This window comes from Labrus mixtus, chromosome 6 (assembly GCF_963584025.1).
Source record: "Labrus mixtus chromosome 6, fLabMix1.1, whole genome shotgun sequence".
Taxonomy (NCBI): domain Eukaryota; kingdom Metazoa; phylum Chordata; class Actinopteri; order Labriformes; family Labridae; genus Labrus; species Labrus mixtus.
Genome location: NC_083617.1, coordinates 20,164,068 through 20,186,929, shown reverse-complemented (window position 1 = coordinate 20,186,929; position 22,862 = coordinate 20,164,068). Strand labels below are relative to the sequence as shown.

The 22,862-nt window shown below is 39.2% G+C and overlaps 1 protein-coding gene across 1 annotated transcript in view; it reads right to left on the bottom strand.

Annotated features, from left to right (window-relative positions):
- hectd2 (HECT domain containing 2) overlaps window positions 1-22,511 on the bottom strand; it is a 52,158-nt gene extending 29,647 nt beyond the window's left edge. The window contains exons 1-10 of the mRNA XM_061040375.1: window positions 21,952-22,511; window positions 13,916-14,057; window positions 8,104-8,242; window positions 7,902-8,004; window positions 7,568-7,657; window positions 6,145-6,209; window positions 5,745-5,790; window positions 1,956-2,065; window positions 602-750; window positions 360-483 (exon numbers count right to left, since the gene is read on the bottom strand). Coding sequence (XP_060896358.1) covers window positions 360-483; window positions 602-750; window positions 1,956-2,065; window positions 5,745-5,790; window positions 6,145-6,209; window positions 7,568-7,657; window positions 7,902-8,004; window positions 8,104-8,242; window positions 13,916-14,057; window positions 21,952-22,035 — 1,052 coding nt within the window. The 5' untranslated portion in view covers window positions 22,036-22,511. The remainder of the gene's footprint in view (window positions 1-359; window positions 484-601; window positions 751-1,955; window positions 2,066-5,744; window positions 5,791-6,144; window positions 6,210-7,567; window positions 7,658-7,901; window positions 8,005-8,103; window positions 8,243-13,915; window positions 14,058-21,951) is intronic.
- Window positions 22,512-22,862: the final 351 nt, after the last annotated feature.

Genomic DNA, 22,862 nt, shown 5'->3' with positions numbered 1-22,862 from the left:
TTTTGCAGTTTACAGTATTGTCTATGGGAATAACTAATCCAGACTCATTGCTTTATTCTCTTGGCCAAAAACACTCAAATCTATTACTCAAGGGGCTGGAAATCATAGCTTTGAGAATACGCCGCTCTGGACTTCGTTTTTAAAACTTGCGTACCTTTGCTGTCTTGAGAGTTTATTTGTCTAATATAATTTTAAACCTAACACAGTTTTCAAGTGGGAGTGCATAACAAGCCAACAAAAACACTAATTCTACTCTCGACAGAAGAAAGGTAGGCATTTTGTCACTTCATTTGGAAGACATACAGAGAGACATCTTGAACACGTTTGGTTGGAGTCTAAGACACAGATAGACGTCTGACCTATTGGAGTTGCCATAGTTCTGCCAGGTCCTGTACTCCTCCATGAAGTCTATGTGCTCCAGAGTGATGTTGTAGAAGTCAGTGAAAGGCATTATGGGAGGAGAGGAGACACTGTTGGCTGCATCTGAGGAGAGAAGAAGGAGGCAGAATTTAAACTTAAATGTAAACTATAGTTATGTGTGTGAAGGTTATGGGGTACAGTATATGCATGTGTTTGTAAGTGTGAGTGTGTCTATACTCACTGAACAAACCCAGGACTTTGGTAGCAGAGGGGACCCACCAGGAGCACTTTGCCAGGGGAGGAAGCTCATCTGGTTCTGCAGGTAACAGACGGGTGGAGATGAACTGCAGGAGGCGCTCTACCAGCTGCCTGAACCGCCTCGCTGACAGCCTGACACAGACAAAGTAAGAATTGGTTAACATCAGTGGCTTGGTAGACTCAAAACTGCCCAAACAGCAATTCACAAATCCTGAAATACACACACACACAAAAATAGACTCTGCAAAGAGAGAAAAAAAATAGCAGCATTGGATGAAGAAATCTGTTTCTTTGGTACAAAGAACCAAACAGAACTTGTAATTTGAAGCAGCTCGCTCGTAAATCATCACCACAAACATGATGAGTTCTTCAGGACGCCTTGCTGAGAGACACGCACAAAGGCAGGCTTACATTTCTAATTGCAGGTTGTGTAATAGGATTTAAAAGCTACAATATTAAATCTACTGGCTGGAGTTTTATTGTGTTCAAAATTAGGGAACAGCAGGAACAAAAACATGGGAACACTTTAAAACTTACACTGCAGAATTAGGGTTAGAGTTAGCACAAACTGTGATCTGGATGAAACTGGTTCAAAGATGGGACCATGCCGGTCTCTCTGGCTGTTAGCCTTTTAATGATTCATTCACCTTTTTGAAGATTTGTAATTAATTTTCCAGGAAGGTTGCCATGCACATTCCGCGCAACTGTCTGATCAGGGTCGGCCAATAATATTGCAGAAATGGATGGTCAGCATATTTGAAATGACAAAAGGTGTCCCTGCCATTTCTGTAGCATGAAATCTCTTCCACAGATGAGAGCGTGAAAAAAAATGATGGTAAAAAACGAAATAATGTAACTACTTCAGTTATTTATCAGAATTTGGGTTTCTTCACCCCCACAGGAGAGATTTTGTCTTCCCTAAGCTGAGTGATATATTTGTATTATGGAAAAGCCTCAATCCTCAAGATAGATACAGAAACATTTTTTAATTTATATTCTGATTACAAAATCAAACAAACGAAACCTGCTGCAAAGACAAGTTGACAAGACTAAGACTTAGCCTACATATCTCAAGTTAAAGAACCCAATAAAAAAAATCCCCTCAAGAGTCTTTACAATCTGTTTCACAACAATCAGTCACTTCAGTTGAGATGTGCTTCTTAATGTCTGTGACATAATACAGTTTCATTATATCTGCGGTTTGATGGGAAAACAACAAGTGAAAGAAAGGAAGACAGTGACAGGTGGATCCAGTGAAATACACAACAACATACAGAGAAAGCTATGAAAAACATACATACACAGTACAGAATACATTCATTCACACTCAGACTTACTTTTTCAGCCAGTGAACCAGGAAGTGGAGGTCGGCCTCAGACAGAGATGCAATCTGCCTCAGCAGGTGAGCGTAGATCACGTACGTACTGGTGCTGGAGTACTGGGGGTTCTGCAGAGATAGTACAGAAATGATCAGATTTTGACAGAGCTGACTAACCTGAATTGAGGTACATTTTAAAGTGCAACGGGGGGGGGGGGGGGGGTTTCTATCTCTGTTGTGTTTTAGGACAAAGTTTCCTTACCAAAACACAATCGATCACTTCAAGGCTTTTAATGACATGAAAACTAAATGAAAACCTGATTTAAGTTTTATATATATATATATAGAGCGAAACTTAGTTTTTTGATCATGTGACTAGACATCTAGACTTCGGCCTGATAAAGTGCAAAAAACGTTCAAGCCTGACAAGCTGAAAAAGCTCCCAAATAAGTTTTTTTTTTAAATAACAGTGGCCAGTCCACGGACAAGCCCCCGCCCAGCAGCAGTAGCAGTACATTAGTTCGGCATGCCTCAGCATCTACGCCGCTGCCCATTGGTGTGTTAACAAACATGCAGCAGCAGGTAGCCTGAAGAGCAAGTTAGATAACGTTGACTTAAAAATCGTTAAGTTAGTTAGGCTATGTGTTAGATGTGAATTTTAAGACAAGGCAATCCATGAAATATGTTCTCTACAAGCTGGAGGTCGCCGCCGAGCACCTGTTTCATTGTACTGTATGTGCTTGTGATGGTGAACAGAGTGCATGCTGCTGTAGCTCGTCAGTTTTCAGCATGTGTGCTTCCATAACTACGGAGCCCAAGGGCGAGTCATAATAGCCTGCACTGGGGCCTGTCATTACTACCTTAATACCACTGTTGTAAACATTATATTTGCTGAACCTAATGTTAGAGTCTATAGAATGAGACAACTGAGATGAAGTAAGGGTCATAAGCTTTTCAAATAATGATGTCATCGCCTTGTTTAGAGCTCAAGGATCATGGGAAGGGGATTGTAAGAAAAGAAAGTAAGATTTAAATGACTGTTGTTGCCATGACTCCCTATCACCATGAGATCTGGTACTGTCTGTTAGATTTGTGTTTGGATGAAATTAAAAAAAAGTACAACTGGCAAAAATGAGGTAATGACAAATAGCTTCATTCAGGGTGTTAATACAAACAAGAAGAAAGAAAGAAGGAGAAGAGTTGAATGTGTAGCTTGTAGAGCTCATAAGTGAGGGAAAGTCATCATCAGACAGGAAACCAGCAGTCCTCAACTCCAACATGACCTCACCATGTCCAGATCTGTGTCTATGTGTGTGTGCTGTGTGTGTGTGGTTGTGTTCTCCAGAGAGTTGGCAATCCAAGCGAGTCTTCAAAGTCAGTTGGGACAAATTCAGACATTTGGTTTGGGTGCATGTGTGTGTGTGTGTGTGTGTGTGTGTGCCTGAATGTGTGTGTGTGTGTGTGTGTGTGTGTGTGTGTGTGTGTGTGTGTGTGAGAGTGTGTATGTGCACTGATGAAGCCTGGAACCACAGTGGAACTACTGCAGATTCCTGTCTTTATCTGATTCTAATTCCCAAAACCATATATGGAAATGAGACTGGAGGAAAGTAGACAGAGGTAAAGGGAGAAAGAAAATCAAGGGGAAAGAGGAAAATAGAGCAGGAGAGATCAAAAATAGGATCAAAGGCGGATCAAAGGGAAAGAAACGCACAAAGGGGGGAAAAAAAGACAGAAATAGGGGCAAAATAATAAAAAAGGACATAAAGAGATACAAGGTAAATATTTCTGTCCACCAGCACTGACGAGAGCAGAATAAAGAGGGAATTTAAGAAAAAAGAAAATCCAGTACTTAAGAAGCATAAATGTGCACATTTAACAAATTAGTTATAATTAAACTAAAATAATTGATTCTTGAGCGAAGTAGCAGAATGAGCACAGGACAGATTTCGGGTTTAAGATCAGTTACAGCTTTGCAAAACTAATCGACTTGTGGTCCTGTTTATTGTTGCTCAGTGTGATGCCCAGCTGACACACAGCATGAAAAACAAGTGAACCACAGCTGCAAATGAACAACAGCAAACAGTGAGTTATAAAAGTAGTAAATTTGACAGCATCCATGGTTGAGCAACATTTTTCGGGATTGGTCTGAATTAAAAGATGTTTTGCTTAGGTGACACATTTCAAAGCTACTTCTAGTGGGCGTTCTGGTAGGCCTGCGGATAAAACTGTTGGGATCTCCATGTGTTGAAACAAAGGTCCTATATCTACAAAGGTATCTATATAAAACCCAACAATATTCTTGCTTGAGTATTAGCTCCACAAAACCCCAACAAGACCAAGTGGCAACCTCTAATGTTGAAAAATGAAGCCAATGAGGAAGAGCAAAAAAAGTTCCTGGAGTGTCCACTTGGTTTCAAAAAACAAATTCTGTCTGAATTGTCAGGTCTTAAGTTATATAGCAGTGGTTCTCAAACTATGGTACATTACTATGTACATTATAATTACATTAACATTTTTAAAACGGAGCCAGGAGATGCTTCCGTTATGATGCGTCGCTCACCCTCTCTCTCTCTCTCTCTTGCTCTGAAGCTGATGTGATTCTGCTCTATTTTGCTGTGTCTTAACTATGCGCAGGAGTCGAGAAGGATTTTTTTAAAGGGAGTTTTGCTATGTTGAACGCAGAGCCTTATAGTACAGAGGCTCTGGTTGCACGGAGCCTGCTCTCTCTCGCGCACTCTCTCTCTCCCCCGCTCTCACGCGCCCACGCAGCAATTTTATGAATAAATGAAAAATTTAATAAGAACAGGCCGGAAATATACTTGGGCCCAGGTATCGTCTTTGTGTGGGAAACACTGGAGACTAAATATTCTCAAACAGGTAGTTGGTATAAAGTTGTGATTTTTATTGTGCTGCACTTTTTTTGATTTGGGCAAATGTCAGTGTTGTGTGGAGTTTAAGTGCCAGTTCTAGCGCTAGCCTTTAGTAGTCCTACAGTGTGGCTGCCAACAGCCAATAATAGATAATATTATTTTTATGAATACATTTGCCTCCTGCGTAAAATGTGTGTAGAAATAGGCCTACAGTGTATTTTAATGTCTGCCATAATGGTGGTACTTGGAGAGCCAAATATTTTCGGAGGTGGTACGCAGTCTAAGAAGTTTGAGAACCACTGTTATATACTATACACTGTGCAGAGGTTAATTTTTTTTAGACTCATCCATTTTCACGGCATTAAGGCAAATACTTTTGCATAATTAGAGGTGTGTCTGATTTGACTTACAGGTAAGCCCGTTGTAGGTGGTTGCCAGGATGCTAAAGACTTATAAGCCCACCTCAGAGACCATTGGAGACGTCACTGAGGCTACGTCCATGTTTTATACAGTATATGGTTTAGACATCTCATTCTGAACAACAAGTATTGGAACAGAGCCTTTCTTAATGGTGTGTTATGCCTCTTGCTTCAAATATTGCACAAAAGATGTATGGGATAAATGTCAAACTTAATGTGGCAAGTGATTACGACATTTCCAAATAATAGCAGTAAATAAAAGGATGAACATTGAATATGTTGATAGATGTACAGTAGTTTGAGTCACCAGTTTTCTTTTCTATGCAGATGATGCAATGGTTAATGTTTGTTAAAATCAAGACAGTTTTTGTTTTCAAATGCTGATAGAATAACGATCGGTGACAGACTTATATCCAGAATATCCGGTTTGATTTCAACTAGTTGCCTTTGTTGTATGTCATGTAAGTTTAGAGGAGAGGAAACCATGGACTATCAGCAACTTAAGGATTTCAGTCCTACCTGAACAAGAATGAAATAAGCTCGCAGGTCATCCTTTGTCCGAGGCCTGAAAACAAAACACAAACACAAGGCTTTCATCAAAAAGGGAACAACTGCACTGCCAACATAGCACAACAAAACTAAGCTAGGTATGCTGTGTCTTTGTGATTAAACACAATCGAAACAGATCAATGAGAGGGACTGAGGAAGTGGCATAGTTAGAACTGATACAGTCATGTATCCAGCACAGTTATACATCCATGACTATATTATTTGCTTTCAAGTGTTAGATGTCAAAGACACTGTTATTATATTTTAAGTTAAAGAGAGAAATATCAAGTTTGAGCTTTAGATGAAATTAAGCTAATGAAATGTGTGCATGCTTTTTAAAAGGAAGAAATGTGAGAGACAGTGATCTCACCCTTTCCACTCCCTCAGCAGGCTGTTGATGATCCCTTTCAACACTGACTTCTGGATATCCTGAGGCTTAACATGAACACAAAAACACTTTCAACATCCAAGACATAAAGAATCAGAAGGTTTAATCAGCATTCCTGAATACAGACCCACAAAGAGAAAAACTGGTTACAATATTTCTTTAACCTTTTCTGTCCTGGATTGATTCATGTTTGAAAAGTTAGACGGCTGTTTTATGCATCCACTGATTGTACTGAGCTGACGAATAAAAGATATTTTGTTACAGTGTGTTTTGGGATGTCATTAATCAGCATCGCCTGGCAGCTCACCAAGTCACAAAGTGAAGTTTTATGATTGTACATAAACTTATACTGAGGCAATAACTATTGCGCACACTTAATGTGATTCAATTCAACCCTATCAAATATCCACTTGGTTAGCAGTGGTAGTTTGAATCTCAATTATGAAACTGAAGGGATATGTACATAGGAGTTGGGCCAGAAAGAAACGCTAAAGAAAGCTATAACATGAGCTGTAGAGGCTGCAATGTTATCCTTGGGGACGAATGTGTCCAATCAAATACGATTAAAAGTTCTTCTGACACTGACAGGGTGAGATTTTCAAATAAAACATATTTTGTATGACAACTTCACTTTTTATTTAGCATTTTTATGTAACACAGACAACCAGCAGATCTCTCTCCAAAACAAATGCCACAGTGATTGATTGATTGATTGATTGATTTGGTCTGTACTGATTTGTGACTTTTTTAGGTGTTATTTGAATTCTGTATGAAAAGTAATACCACACACACACACACACAAACACACAAACAATTGATGAAAACCAACAACTCCTGTGTATTTTAAGGTTAAATTATTATTGTTTTTTACACCGGAGTCTGGTTGCCTTTAAAAGAGCAATGCAATGTGTGTGTGTAGTTCAACACACACGTTCATGTGTGAGTAGCATGTTCAACAACAACAAGTGTAAAATTGAATTTCCCCTCATGGGATAAATAAAGTATATCTTCCTTCTTCTTCTTCAAAAAGGATGTTAGTGGTTAAAAAAGGGTCTCTGTTGTTTTTGTAAGTTCCTTCAGTGATCTTTTACGTAATGTGGGCGGGATCTTTAAGGTGAAGTTTTTTGATCGGGCATATATTCCCTGAATGACCTGATTTCCGGGAGCAGCTCATGAACTTTTTTTGTTACCCCTAAATGATAAAGACCCCCTTGACCCCCATCTGCATTCCCCTTAAAGTCATTAAACAGAAAGATATTCTGAAAGGTACATAGACAAGGAAGCAGTTTGATAGTAGATATGAGACCCCTTTTTCTTGTTTATGAGGTTGTGTTTTTGTGTGTGTGTGTGTGTGTGTGTGTCTGAGTGTGTGCTTGTAGCCGTGGTCTTGTTGTCACAGGCTTACTGTGCTAAGCAGTGCGTCGTAAACAGCGTTGACAAACTTGGCGTTGACTCCGGAGTCGTCTATGGTGTTAAATGATCCGTTCGCCTCTCGCTGAGAAAGGAGGGAGAGAAAAAGAATTAGGAAAGAAGAGGAAGGCGAGGGCATGAGAGAAAAGGAAGAAAAAAGCAGAGGAAAAAAAAAAATGCTTTCCCATCGTAAAGAGGTTATGGCGTCTGGAAAATTTTAACAGCATCTAAAGAGTTTTCTCACAACAGGCATTCTTCATGAGTCAGATTTTGTGTACGTGTGTGTGTGTGTGTGTGAGTGTATGAATGTTGGGTGTTAATGTGTGTACCTTAAAGGCAGCGTTGATTTCTATAAAAGAGTCAAAGGTGGTCAGGTAAAACTCTCGGACCTCCCTCCAGTCTCCTGATTGGACGGCATGCTCCATGTCCTCTCTGAAACACAAACACACTCGCCGTGTTCAACATCCCAAACCCAGGCCTGCAGCTGAATAACTGTAAATATTTATTGTGAGGTAGATTTTGCAAACTCACTGAAACTCCTTGGTGGTCTTGGTACGTAAGGGGATGATGGGGTCACAGGGGAACGGCGCTTTGACCTCGGGGGGCAACGTGTCAATGGAGAGCCGCTGCTTTTGACGAACGTCACTGCAGATCGGAGGCAGCTCTCTCCCTGGGAGAAAGACACAAGGAAATCTTTTCTATCACTCTTTCTCAATGAGTGATACATTTAACTGGACAGGACACAATCAGCAAAGGGATATGAGTTACCGCTGGTCAACAGGAGATGGCAAAATCCAAACTTACTGAAAGTTCCTCAGAAGTTTTAATTCTTGTGCCAAAACCCTTTTTTGCAATACAATACAGAGTTACAGCAGCGCTCATACATAGAGTAAATAAATAAATATGTGTAATTTAATAGTATGAGTAATACATAATAAAAAAGAGTTCAGATTAGAACACCAGCTGGATGAGAATATTAATAATATTAAATCCTGTCCCCTTGAGGTGTAGTCACTTTAGCCTGGTCCTTCTTGTTATCTGAACAGAGGAAGCACCTGGTCGAGCAGAAACAGCATCATCAGATACCTCAGCTCAAGGCTGCGCAGGATAACATGGTTTATGAGGACATTTGAGTAAATTAGTTTTTCTGGAGACGTAGTTTTTTTTCCTTTCTATTGCACCTTACAACACTATACGTTGGTGCATGTGTGCTTCAATACCCAAATATCATCTTTGCAGTCGGACAAACCTCACTTTGTAAGACCAACATAGTGAATCAAAGTTCATTCTTACACCTGATGACAGAACGTCTCATCAATACTGGTAAACTCATAGCTAAGGGATAGAAAGGACCCTGGATAAGTCCCAAATGGCAGTTTGTCTTCTTTTAAATGAAGCTGACAGCATCATCACGAAAACCAAAGACATTTATTGAGTCACATAAAAAGTGATAGCCTATTTAAAGTTCGCTTTAATATAAATATTTTACCGGGAAAAACCAAGTTGTATTGGATCTTCATTCATGCTTCTGTTTTCACTCCATATGTTTTGTACCAGAGCAAAAATATACATCTAAGTATAAATATGTAATTGAATCAGGATTATCCCCACAACTTTTCCCTCATCGCACTTGACTCTTAAGAGCTATAACTGCTTTCTCTTAGTTATATATTTTTGATAAAGATATAGAATATACTGCTCCTAAAGCCCATCTAAGGCAGTGTATTAATTATCAGGTCTGCCTCTGCACTTTTCATTGAATCCTATCTGCTGGCTGCCTTTTTAAGCTTTATATTAAACCAGTTTGTCTGAGTGAGAGCATGTTTCCTTCTTACTTTATTTCAGCTTGAAAATAGTCATTCATTCCATTAAACATAATAAACAATCAAAGCAGAGAGCACTTTGATGAAGACACTATACAAAAGAATAAAATAGGCAGAACTGCAGCTAAAAATGTGTCAAATTTAAATTTGAAGGAAAAATTAAAACTTGAACCAACTTGTATGACACAAAAAGAAGATTGGAACTGTTCTTAATGTTACTAGCTAAAGACATGGAGAGGTGCTGATAACATGGTGCAAGAAAAATAAAGAATAACAGACAAGAGGAGGAGAGCAGTAGTGAGAGGAAGAGGTTATTAAATGTGTTCCTTTCAATTTCCCAAAAACACAAAACACAACTGATAGTATTAATCCCATCCAAACACATGCACATGTCCACCCATCCTCCCACACTTCTGACCAACCATAAATTCTGTTTATAATTAGCCTTTCATTGTATCTATCTCCACAGTAACAATAGTCACCATTAGGCCTGTCCTGGTGCATTATGGGTGCTCATTCTGTTGGCATGGACAAGCAGAAGATAAAAGGGACTCAAGAACAGAGGCTGCCAGACGCATAAATTAGAATGTGATCAGTAATCCAAGTGGTCCATGTTGCACTAGCAGTGGAAGAGCTAAGATTTTCAATGTTGCCTGATGGTTTCACCACCAAATATGCTTTGGGATTGAGTACAGTGCTTCTAGTCTTTTTACACTGTGCTTAAAGACTATCAGACAAGATGTAGTTGGTTGCCATTGTAATGATGGGGGCTCCTGTTGGGACACCAGGGAAAGGACCACTGGATCCTGCGATGTCAACGTCACAAGAAAGGTTTCACAGTTGTAGGAATTTAAAAAGGGAGCAACAGTTCTTTTTTTAGTGTATAGTGTTGTGTTTCCTATTTTTTCTTTTCAACATCAATCAATAAGACATTTTCATTGAAGTTGATGTAACACATGGAACTGTTCCTTTGATCAACTCATGAGTGGCTGGGACAACGCCAATCATCAATTAATATTTATTTATTTCCAGATGATAACCAACAATTTCTGAAATTCTAGTCATTAAGTACCTCTGAATTCAACAAAACGAGGGTTAGGGAATACAAAAATGACAATGGAGCATCGGGGGGTGGGGGAAGTATCATTAGATTTTACTATGACTCATACTCAGGGGACAATTAATAGCATGGAACATAGCAACCTTGATTTTAAATGTATTTTAATTAGTTGTTTCGCTAGTAGATTTAGATGGAAAACTGATGACAACAAGAGAAGAAACTCCACTTAACCCTCACCCTTACATCATTACACCTTTATTCTCTATCCCCCTCTTTTGCTGCTTCCTAATTACCATTACTTTGTCAACTTGTGTGTCACCCAATTTAGTCCTGACAGCAACAAACCTTGGTTGTCATGACACCCTTTAATCAGACGAGGCACCTTCAAGACCTCCAAGGACATCCTCCGCCCTCACCAATTGTTCTTCTCATCAAAGTTTGTTGCGATAAAGGCTTAGATTGTTTTTGATGAGCAGACAGAGGACAACCTTGTTATCCTCCTCAAGTGCTGTCGTCATGAGTCATCCATTCAATCATTCAAGATCTTGTTGAGGTCTGATGAGCGAAGCAGTCTACAAACATCAGACTGCTGTTAACCATATGGTCATCTAGGTTAACACTCATAACAAATTATGAGTGTTTTTCTGAATTATACAACACATTTTTTTGTGAAAACTTTACACATAAGCACAAACACTTATTCAATGATTCATCAACTAACCCAATCTGCAAGGTGTTAAGAATGTTTTATATTTTAATCTCAGAACCCATCACCTAAAAGCTGAAAATAAATGCAACTGGGAGTGACTACCAAATTTTTGTCCTTCTATTGTAGCCTTAGGTAAGCAACAAAGGATTCTCGGCAAGGACTTCTGTTTTTGTTCGGGTCATCGTTTACAGACCAACTAGCAACTTTAAAAATTGGGAATGGAGCTGGTGTTGAGAGATGACGTCCAAGATCAGATTGTTAGCTGCATTGCAAACAGATGTCTGTTTGTAAGGTAATAGCTGACGGGGTTCAAGATTGCACAACAGCTGGTGCTTTCAGCTTCCTTTGCTCTTCATATGGACTGTTTTCCTGAACGGCTGTTTTTCTGTAGTTCACTGACCCTTGAGGCACACCTGTGCACTTATTCCTTCCAAGATACTTTGAGTCTCCCTGAGAGTTAGGACACAAACCAGTGGAGGGCAGATCAATAAGATCCCTTCCAACTGGTATGATCTTTTCCATTACAGCATGAAGTTAATTATGGCCTCATTTAGATTAAAAAAGACAAAAACAGTAAAAGCTTAAGGGTGTGGCAACATGATATGATGGCTACCCCTCTTCTGGTCTTGGAAAAGATGGCGACAGCACAATGCCGAACTAGGAGGTTTAAAATTGAAGACCCATAATATCAATGGGTTAAATTGTGGCGATCATATTTACTTCTTCAGTCAAAGGCTTGCTTAAGGATAACTAACAAACAGGCTTTGCTGAAGATGGCTTAAAGATGACAAAAAATCAGAAACTAAATTATCTGTATACACATCAAATATTTATCTACCCAGCGATTCAGTAATTACCAATTTATCAAGTCACTATATCCTGCTGCAATGTATCCCTCTCTGTTATCAATAAAGCTTTGTTTTCCTTACAAGCTTGGCTTCGATGTTTGTGTTTTTGGAAAAGGTGTCATTGTTTTCTGATCCTGGGATCAATTTCAGATGGATCCTTGCTCTAATCAATTTGGGTTCACGAAACCATATTTGACAATATTAAAAAGGAATACAAACCTCTTGTAATACTTGTGGGGATTATACAACAGGCTGGACGACTGTAACATGTTGGAGGAATGATACACTATCTTCTGTGTGTGTGCGTGTGTGCGTGTGTGCGTGTTGCGTATTTTCACTTTCATATGGTTTTCATTTGGGGCGGAGGTTTGCATAATTATTCTGGCATCAGTAGCCGTGGTGACAAAGCAGGCTGGTGAGCACTCTGCTTGGTCTGCGTTCTAACCACAGTCAGAAATGACCTCGCCTTTAGACATCCGGGAAACGACATCCCCTTTAATGTCACGAGAGCTGACAACGAATAAACCAAATCTCCTTCAAAAACCTGAGTTTTATGTCTTGATTTTTTTTTTTTACAAGTAACAAAATGTATAACAACTTTTTTATTTTATACAAATAATATCAGCATAGCTTTAATTCCATAGAACATGTGGAAATTGTTTGCACACAAAATAAGTAAATTCGATTTTTTAAAAGAAATATACATATTTTTAAACTTAAAAAAAACTTTCACTGATGTAAAATTAAGAAAAGCAGGTTAAAACTGTGTGTTGGACGAGAAAGATATTTTCCATAAATAGCCTTTAACTATCCAGAGAGAGTTTCTGAAACTGCAGGACTTTTAAAATGCAGGATCGTCTACTTCAAACATGAACAGCTTTTCTTCTTCTCTCTCCCCTATAAACCTTCCTCTGCTATGTATATACATGGCCAGCCCCACCAAAGTTGTTGCTAGCATCTCAGCATAAACAGGGTCTGAGTACATACATCAAGCGTATTGTAAACAGAGGAAGTAACACATCATTACATCCCAGACAGAGACCACAGTGTCTCAGAGAACAAAGACAGTCAGACATTGAATGCACCAATGAGCTGCTTTATCAGAAACACTGGCTTTAAAATGATCTTTTGTTAAAACAAAATTAAGGACTCGTGGGGATTGAGAGCTTCATGCAGACAGGAGTCATGGATTAGATATAGCGAAAGTAAAATTTGATCAAATGTTGCTTCATGCCGTGCATCAGATACAAGATGGAGCTACAGTAAGGGGCAAAGAAAATAGCATTTTTTTGATAACTGATCAATTCAGCATGCTAATTAATAGCATACCAGAAGCTCAATTTGCAAATAATGGAACAGTATGAGTACTTCTTTTTAAGGACATATCATAAAGGCATCTCGAGAGGATCCATGCCTCTAAAAGTTACAGATGAAAACATTATTTGCAAATAAAACCGTCAAAGTGAAAAAGACATTTGACTTCATTTTCCTTTTGCTATTGTTTCATTCTCTTTTCTTCCTTTGGAAAGAAAGAAATAAGAAGATTTTTCTTGAGGCAAAGCACCAAATTAAAATGAAACAAAAGAAGAAAAAATAGTGTCTCTTCTAAAACCACTGTTTCTGTCACAGTCACATACACGAAGACGCACAATATTGGCTTGAGTAATGTGCAATTATGAGAGGGAAACAAATCATGTTCACAGCAACGTATAGCAATATAACGAGAAAACAGTTTGTAATTCATTCCAAAGAACAGGAAAATTATTTTTTTGCCTGTTTTAATCATTAGGAATCCTATTTTAAGAGGTTTTTTTAGACTCTGGTTCAATACATCAAGCACAACTGGCCTGATAGATGGAATGATGTCATTCACTCCATCCCTTAACACTGGACTTGAACTCACCATGTCTGAGCCACTGGGTGCTGGTCAGGGTGCCAGTCATGCCGCGAGTCAGGCCCCGCCCCACTGCGTCCCTCCGCTGGCTCAGTGTGGAGATGAAGGTGCCCAGAGATGGAAACGGCTGCTTTGCTCCTCTCCCAAAACCCTGGTGCAGGAACATGACATCATTAACACGAGGCAAGAGAAGGTATGTTTAAAAAAAACTAAGAAGGAAACAAGCACTGAACATCTCAACCTGAATGACTTCGCAAAGGCAAACTATTATTAGCCTTTAGCCTGGCACTGGTGCTTACGACAGCTCCAACACGCTTTCTCCACAATCACACATCCACATGAGCTAATGACAATGGAAGCAACTGAAAACCAGGGTCCAATTCTGAGCTTAGCGTCTTGCACTAAGACACTTGAACTTCTATACTGAACGACACTCTTTCATCATTATTTTAGAGCTTTGAATATCTTAACAATTCAATGTTTACACAGAAAGTTCACATGAATGTAAAGAAAATGTGAAGCTTAACTGACAGATGGAAAAGATGCCCAAAAGGTATTTCTTATCCTGGCTGAAGAGCTTATTTTATGTGTTTTTTATTGAGTTTACTGGTTAGCTTTTTAGGTTTTTGTCATGTTTGAGTAGATTTTAAATAGTTTTCCTTCCCTCCAATGTGTTATTTCTTGTTACATCTGTTTTGTAATCTGTGTGTCATGATATACGTCAATCTCGCTGGCCGAAAAACAAATCTACCCACAGGTGCAAATAAAGTAGCCTGAACCTGATCCTGACAGTTTCTTACAAAACAAAAGAGATTGATATTTTAAAGGTGAATGAGCATTATAAAGTCAAAGCTCAATTTAAATCATTTATACATATCTGCCAAGATATTAACTAATTTAACTCAAATACCTCCAATCGAGAAATGCTGGACCTATTGGTATCAGTCAGACAATATAATCTGCTGAGTTGTTCATCTCAGACATTTAGGTATGGGCATGTTTTTCAATAAATACCAAAAAGAAAACATATACATATATATAAAATGCTGTGGGTATAGAAACAGTGCCAACAAGTCACTTGACCAGTAGAGCCAATCAAACTGTTAGTGTCTTCAGTAAATGCAGCAGAGCATGACAGCTAAGCAGAGGCTGATGTACAAACCAGAATTCATTCAATGTAAAATAAAGTTTAATATTATTCTGGGTAGCTAATTGTTCAATACAGTATATTTCTGTGCCTCACATGTCTTATCAAAATTGTTGCAGAAACACACCGATAATGTTTTTTCTATATATTTCACCATAAGCTCACTGTTTTGATTGGTACTCAGTCAATTTCCCGTTTAAAATAAGTATCTTGCTCTATGATATATTGTTTTATAGGATACAAATCTATATCAAACCTGCAAATAATATAAATAAAAGCTATACCCCGTGTTGTTAAAAAGACTCTGTAGCTCAGAATGTGAAACCTTTTGCAATGTATTAATGACAAAGAACAAAGAAAATAAAAATAATGCTAATTTGTTTGATTGTTTTCTCCTTTTCCGCATCATCATTTAAATACACAGGCAGTAGCAATCACATGGGCGACAAAAATAAGCAAGCTCACTGATAAAATCAAACATTGATGATGATGATTATTCTCACCAGAACGAGAACTTCTTACATGGATCCAGACTCAGAGCCACAAACAAGCAACGGTCAAACTGAATGTTCATTCACACAGGGTTAAGGCTTCTGAGCTACAAGTAAAAAATGGAGGAGGACGTGAAGAGCAGAAGGAGGAGGGCAAAGAGATCATTACAGAGTAAAATGAAAGAATGAATGGGAAGAGAAGGGTTGAGGAAGTAAAGATAAAGGACGAAAGAAGGGGAGGAATGTTGGAAAATAGGGGAATGGGGGAGAAAAAATAAAGGACATTTTAGGAAAATAAAAGTGATGAAAAACAAAAACAATAAAAGGAGAGAAAGTGATGGGAGCAATTTAAGAATAGAAGAAGAGTAGAGTTAAGAACAGGAGGATGAAGAGGTGGAAAGATCAACAGATGCACAGCAGACGCTCCTGACAGCAGCAAACAAACGGTCACACACACACACAAACACACGCACACACACACTAGATGTGATGCATTTAAGAGCTGCGAAACAGAGGCAGCGAAAATCAGCTTTTTTGAAATAAGACTTTCAAATGAGAGTTGACAAAGAGAAAATATCAGAACAAATGGTGGTCTTTTTATCACCACACAGCCAACACACACTCAACACCTGCTCTCTTTTGCACAGTAACACACAAATATATTTAAAAAAAAGGACAACTCATATCTAAAATAACACAGACTATAGTTACAAATCTTGACACACAAACAGACCAACACAAACCACTAAAAAGACTAGTGCACTTTGCTCTAAAGGTTTTTGAACAGTGGCTCCAGCTCTCTGTGAGAGCGTTAATGAGATTCATTCAGAGCAGATCAAACACATTCAAACACTGACTGATCCAGACACAAAGCAGATTGAATGCATGATTACAAAGGCAGGGTTCAAAACTGATCCGCTGAAGTCAGTGAAAGGAACATCTGCAACAGAAACTTTATACGACTTCCATGTGGACATCACATCTTTTCCTTCAGCCACAGATCAATGAATCAAAGGGAGTGACAAGTTGTTTGTGTCATTCTGTTTTTGGCAGGTGTCAGGGGCATGGCTGGGAATCCTGGTTTAACATCCAACGGCCTTGCTCCAAACTGAAATATCTCAACAATCATGAGATAGATTATTAACCCCGTTGAATTGTTCTCTTGATGAATTTGCTTGTCACATCCCTTAAAAATACTGTGGCACATTTACCATCTACTCACAGCAGACAGTAAAAGTTTCACTTTAACTACTCATGGCTGTTAGCGCTGTTGTTCGTGGATTAGAAAATGTGGTTAATTTGAATACGAAGGGACCGATTTTTGGCCTTAATGAATGTATGATGGCTCATTTAAATATGTGCAAACAGCAGTACCCAACAGACATGCTCAGCCAACGATTAAACACAGAGCCCCGCATCAGCTAAAAAGAACCGAACGCAACAAGCCATCTAGAGCCAACACTGCCTTAAAACTGCAAAAACTACAATCACACACATGCATTACCACCAAACCCAGTAGTATATCAATGTTCCCTTTTGTGACTTTTAGCATCATCATAGATCTTTTCTCCATGTTATGTCCCAAACTAATGATAGTGTCAGTGTTAGCTTCCAGTTGTTCTCAGGGCTAATCTGCAAACATCCATCCATTTTCTGTAACGCTTTTCCCCTTCGGGGTCACGGAGGGGGCTGGAGCTGATCCCAGCTGCCATTGGGCAAGAGGCGGGGTACACCCCGGACTGTTCACCAGTCAATAACAGGGCTGACATGTAGAGGCAGACAAGCAGCCACACTCACATTCACACCTACAAGCAACGTAGAGTCACCAATTGACCTAACAAGCATGTCTTTAGACTGTGGGAGGAAGCCAGAGTACCCAGAGAGATCCGACCCATGAACAAAGAGAACACGGAAACTCAAGCGTTTAGTTCAGTGTATCATTCTGCTGAACACACAGCCTTGCAGTGCTGCTAGCATGATAGTCTCATGTCTGTATAATGTTTGTTTGCTTCATCCTTGCACCTTTAACTTGCGCGTGCATAATTACACTCCTCTCTCAGTGAAACCACACAGCGGCCACATCCCTCACTTCTTGCTACTCACTCTCTCATTGCAGAACGCCAAAGCCCCGCCCACACTGACTGAATGACAGGTGATCTCTGGGAAACATGGAGCAGTGAACCCACAGTCACAAACTCTGAGCAACACTGACATGTTGGTTTTTATTTTGTCCCCCCAAAAAGTTTTTCTACACCATTTGTCATGACTTGGTATTATTTAGTTTTGTATTTTCAGTGTTTCTTTATGTTCTAGTGTGTTTTCATCAGTCTTGAGTTCTGTGTGTCCTCAGTGTTTCTTGTATTCCTGCCTCTGTGTGTTTCCCTGTGTGATTGCCCTGATTGTCCTCACCTGTGTCTTGTTAGTCTCACCTGTGTCTGATTCCCCTGTGTATTTAGTCTCTGTGGTTCTTCCCTTCCGTGTCAGTTCATTGTTGTATGCAGTTTGGATGTCAGTCGTTGGTATGTCAGTTTTTTGCTCGTGCTCCTCTGTGGCTCCCTGGTTTTGATCCCTGTGTTTTTTTGTTGAACTTTTGTAAGTAAGTTTTTGTTGCCTTTGGCCTTTTTGTTTAATTAAATATTTTTGTTTTTTCTGCACTTGGGTCCACCTCCCTTGTTTTACACCCCGAACCGTAACACCATTTTCTCTTCGTTTTTCTTGATGTAATGAGTAGTGCCTCGGTCCTGCTTCACATCTGATAACAATTAGCAGGTTTTACTTTCTCAGTGAGTCTCTATGTCAGTCCTGTCCAACTTTACTCCGTCATTCACTTAAAGGAAATGCTGTCATCCAGAGAGAAACCAGACCAAGAGGCACCCCATGCCACTCACTCTTTTCTTTCTTTCTCTCTCTCTCTCTATCTCTCTCTCTCTCTCTCACAGACACACTCACTTGTTTTTCAGATTGTCTAATCATATTCTGTAGATTATTGTGAAAAATGAACAGGTTTCTCTCTGTGGTAGAAATATAACTTTGACAAACAGACTTCACAGCTGTCTGCTCTGGTCAATACCTTTTTTCCTGTGTGACTTGACTCTCTATAGAAAAGTATTTCTTCAATTTTTGCTTTATAATACGACAAACAATCAGGTTTGTTTTTATCCTGAGAGGTTGTTGATGTCTGCATAAAAGTACGAGTTAAATCAGTGACCAAAATCTCCCACAAAAATGCCCTGTCCCCAGTGAAGGCTATACATGTCAGCATATTTGGTTGACTTTCGGCACCAGAGGTCCAACTAAGAACTGACTACGCCTCGATGTATGTGGCTGTCAGGTTTAACTAAGTATTTGAGTTAATTTAGGTACATAAACCAGCTCAAGTTAGCGACAGAACTGATCTAGGTATATTGATGTGTTGATTCTCCTTCACTGTTAAAAGTCTTAGGGTTATTCTGGCAGCCAATCAGGACAGCTTTTGCCCTCCATATAGATCCTTTTGGCACTCTGAGTGTAGAAGCGCTATGAGAAAATAACACTGTAAAGGTTTGAAGAACAAAATGACACTTATTGTGTGTTCAGATGCAATCCAAAGCTAAATTTAGCGTCAGAGTGATTGCTTACAAAGTCAAAGTAAAGTCATGATAAAGATACAATGACAAGAGCTGTAAATGTCTGAAACTCTGAGAGAAGCTCAAACACAGACACACAATGTGTTTCCATTGCTAGCTGGCTTACAGCTAACATCTGTACAGTTGGTCTAATGACGGGAAAACATCAACTAAGCATCCATGGTTCAAATTTGCTGAAATGGCGCTCTCTATCTGAGCTCATCTTTAAAGATGTTTAATACATAAAGAGATGAACTTTCTATACTTTTAAATATCACAGTGTGTTGTTTATTTTGAATTGCTTTAATCTTTCTATGATAAATCAAATGAACCAATCAAACTGGAATAATCAGAGACTCAGCCGGAAAGTCGAAGGGCAACCCAACTGACGAGGCATCATTTTAAATCTGTCATGTTTGATCTACAGATATTACGTTATTCTGCTTTATCTGTATAGTTTTGGGTTTGATACATGTACCAGGCTTATCAGGCTGACAAACTGAAGAAACAAGCAGCCAATGTGCAAATCAGAAAACATCACACATTGTTGTGGTTGTGTATGGAAAATGTAGATGACAAACAGCATGTATTTACATACTGAGGTTGTAAAATGATGTTCAATAAATCTAAATTGCACAAATACACTGACAACGCTGCTATTGAAACTGATCTATTTGTGCATTTTAGACAGCGTTCAGGAGTGTGACAGTCATTTTTGATGATTGAAAACTCAATGTTAGCTGCTTATAGACTTCTGTTTCTGTTGTCGTATTATTATTTTTTCTACAATCGTATAAAAGTTTTAATTTCTGATTTCTTCATGACCCTAGTCCATCTATATGTACTGGATGACCAGGAAAAAAACAGGATACATTTTTAAAAAAAACAGCTAGGTTCACTAAATATCTCAGCCCTAACTTTCCTCTATGACAGACCAAAATCTTTCCAGATTTAACTGACAACTGACTCCTCTGTATAGTTTTCAGGGAGACATGCTAGACACATCATCACATATAGGCTAAATCAACAGACTTGAAGAATCTATGACATGGAGCACAGAAGCTTTTCTGGAGGGTCATGATGGAACAACACACTCAATGAGAAACCAGTTACTGCAAAGAAAGATGTGATGTTTCAAACTCCAGTGAAACAAAATGAAAGCAGATCATATTGGGAGGCTGAAATCAGAGATTGCTTAATATTAATCAGCCCTTTTATAACTTCACCATCTTTTTGTCCAACCTTCGGAGGTCTTAATAAACTCTCATTGATCAAATGGAGTTTCTAGAAACCCAGAGGCAGCCTCCACAAACAGCAGCTCTGTTCAGGTAAACAAAAACTTTTTTATTGGTCTGAGGTACAATGACAGCCCGCTGTATCTAAGCCCTTCTTTATCCAACCTTTGAGCCTGAATTTCCTCAGATCTAAGCTGGAGGGGCCCCGAGGACTTCTGAGGAGGGATCGCAGAGTCGATCCGACTGAGAGAACGCATGCAGCCACATTATAGCATTTCCAGACACAACCAGAGTGGGTCTGAGCAATGACAGACTGTTTATTGGTCAAAACCATCTCATCTGCACATTCCTGCTCCCTGACACAATGGAGATGACATCAACACAACCAGTCCGCAACCCCACCAGTTACAGCTCTAAAGTGACACCAAATAACCTAAACTTAATAAGACAGCGATAAAAAAGCGCAGCAGTCCACAACTCAGCTCCCTGCTATGCATTTAAAAACATGACGATTACATCATCAGACGCCGCTGCAGAGCTGATGTCAGGGCTCATTATGTAAGGCAAGGGGCATCACTTTTTCCAAAGACAGAAAATGAAAGTTTTTTGGGTTTAATGTCCTTCAATGTTCACTGTATGGGAGGCGGGAGAATGGAGTTTAGGCATCACAGTTTATGCATTTTAATATTTTAAAATGTTTTATTGCTCAAACCGTGTGTGTTCAGGTGGCTGCGAGACAAAGTTTACATTGAGAACCATTAAGTCAAGCTTAAAGTTTAAAGGGTGACCAGCAGAATCGGTTCAATATCATAGTTATAAAGTATTAGATTTATAGGTTGTTGTTTTGTGAAGATGAAGTTCAACGTCTCAATTTTGCATTCTAAAATGATGCATATTCAAAATAATCAATCACAGAGATGGACTGTTCTTGAGCCCTGTATAGCTATTTCTACTTTGAGTAGTAAAAAAAAAACAATGAACACAAAACAGGAAAAAACTGAAGCAGTGTTCAGTTGTTTTGGCTTGTAAAACAAAGTTAAATCATTTGAGAGAGTGGTGGACTAAATTGATCTCATTCAGTTTAATTCTTAATATTTTCAAAAATCTATTTGCCTGTTTTTGACTTGTTCAAAATAGATTATGTGTAAAGTTGTAAGTTTTAACACAATTTATCACACTAAAGTTGAAAAAGATGTGATTGAGTGATTGTGAAATCAGATCTTGTTGTACTGCTGTCTTTCATAATTTGTAGACTGGTGAGTGTGCATGACTGAGCATGACTTCATAAATGTGAAACTATTTTTTATCAAAATGTGTTCAGTTAAACAACTGATAGAACTTGTCTGATGAAGAGTGAGGGCCCGAAACGTCACGTGTTTTTTTTTCCATTAAAATAAATTTAATTGGAGCAGCTTCTGGTGTGCTCTTCAACAACTGATAGGTCCCTGTCTTTATAACTCTGATATTAACTACATTATAGACACAATGTGCCACCATAAGACAATTTTCCTGCACAGAGGAAGGCATCATTTGACAGAAAAAAGGTGAGAAAATGCATCTTTCTTACAGCAGGAGGGGAGCTGTTGTAAATTGGTGGGAGCTTCTCTCTTTCTCTCTCAACTCCTGACAGCGCAAAATGTTCTCCATCCATCCTCTCCGTGTGGAAGAGCGGAAAAAGTTGTTTTTTTCTTTTTTCCCTGGAAAGCCTCAGTCCTCTTCAGCCTCTGTGTTTCTGGTCATCGGAGGGCTGTACATGTTCATACCCGAGTCATCTGTGACCCCGAGTTACCCGTCAGGCTCCTCTGACTACGCCGTTAGTTCACAGAAATCAGGAAGATTCACATCGCAGAAGAAACGGAGTGAAATCAACCTTCGTCGGACAGGTGGGCTCTCCGTTACGCGCACAGCCTGACGCGTACACGTTTTCAGACGCAGCGAGGAAAGTCTCCAGCAGAAATATTAATGGCCGTGAAGTTGTGTTCGTTTCAAAAGAGTTTTTTTTAAAACACGTTCAAGCTGGGTTTCTGCCCGCTTCTTCTTCTCCTTCTTCTGTCCCTCTCTACGTCGTCTGTCGGCGAAGCAGCAGAGCTGCGGGTCAGCGCCATGTTTAGTGGAGGAGGAGGAGGCGCCTGGAGAGCAGAGCCTGGAGACAGCAGCGCAAACACACACACACACACACACACACACACACACACACACACACACACACACACACACACACACACACACACACACACACACACACACACACACACACACACACATTCAAAAAGAGAGAGAGGGACGGGAATATAACGGGAAATAGCAGCCTTTGATTCACAATAAAAGGGAAAAGAAGAAGAGACGAAAAAGAATTAAGAAGTTTATTAAACAGTATTAAGGGGAAAGAGAAAAAGCCTTGATTGAAATTAAAATACGAATTTTATCAAATAAATAAAGGGTGACGTGTTGACGTTTATTAGTAAAAACTGAAAACCA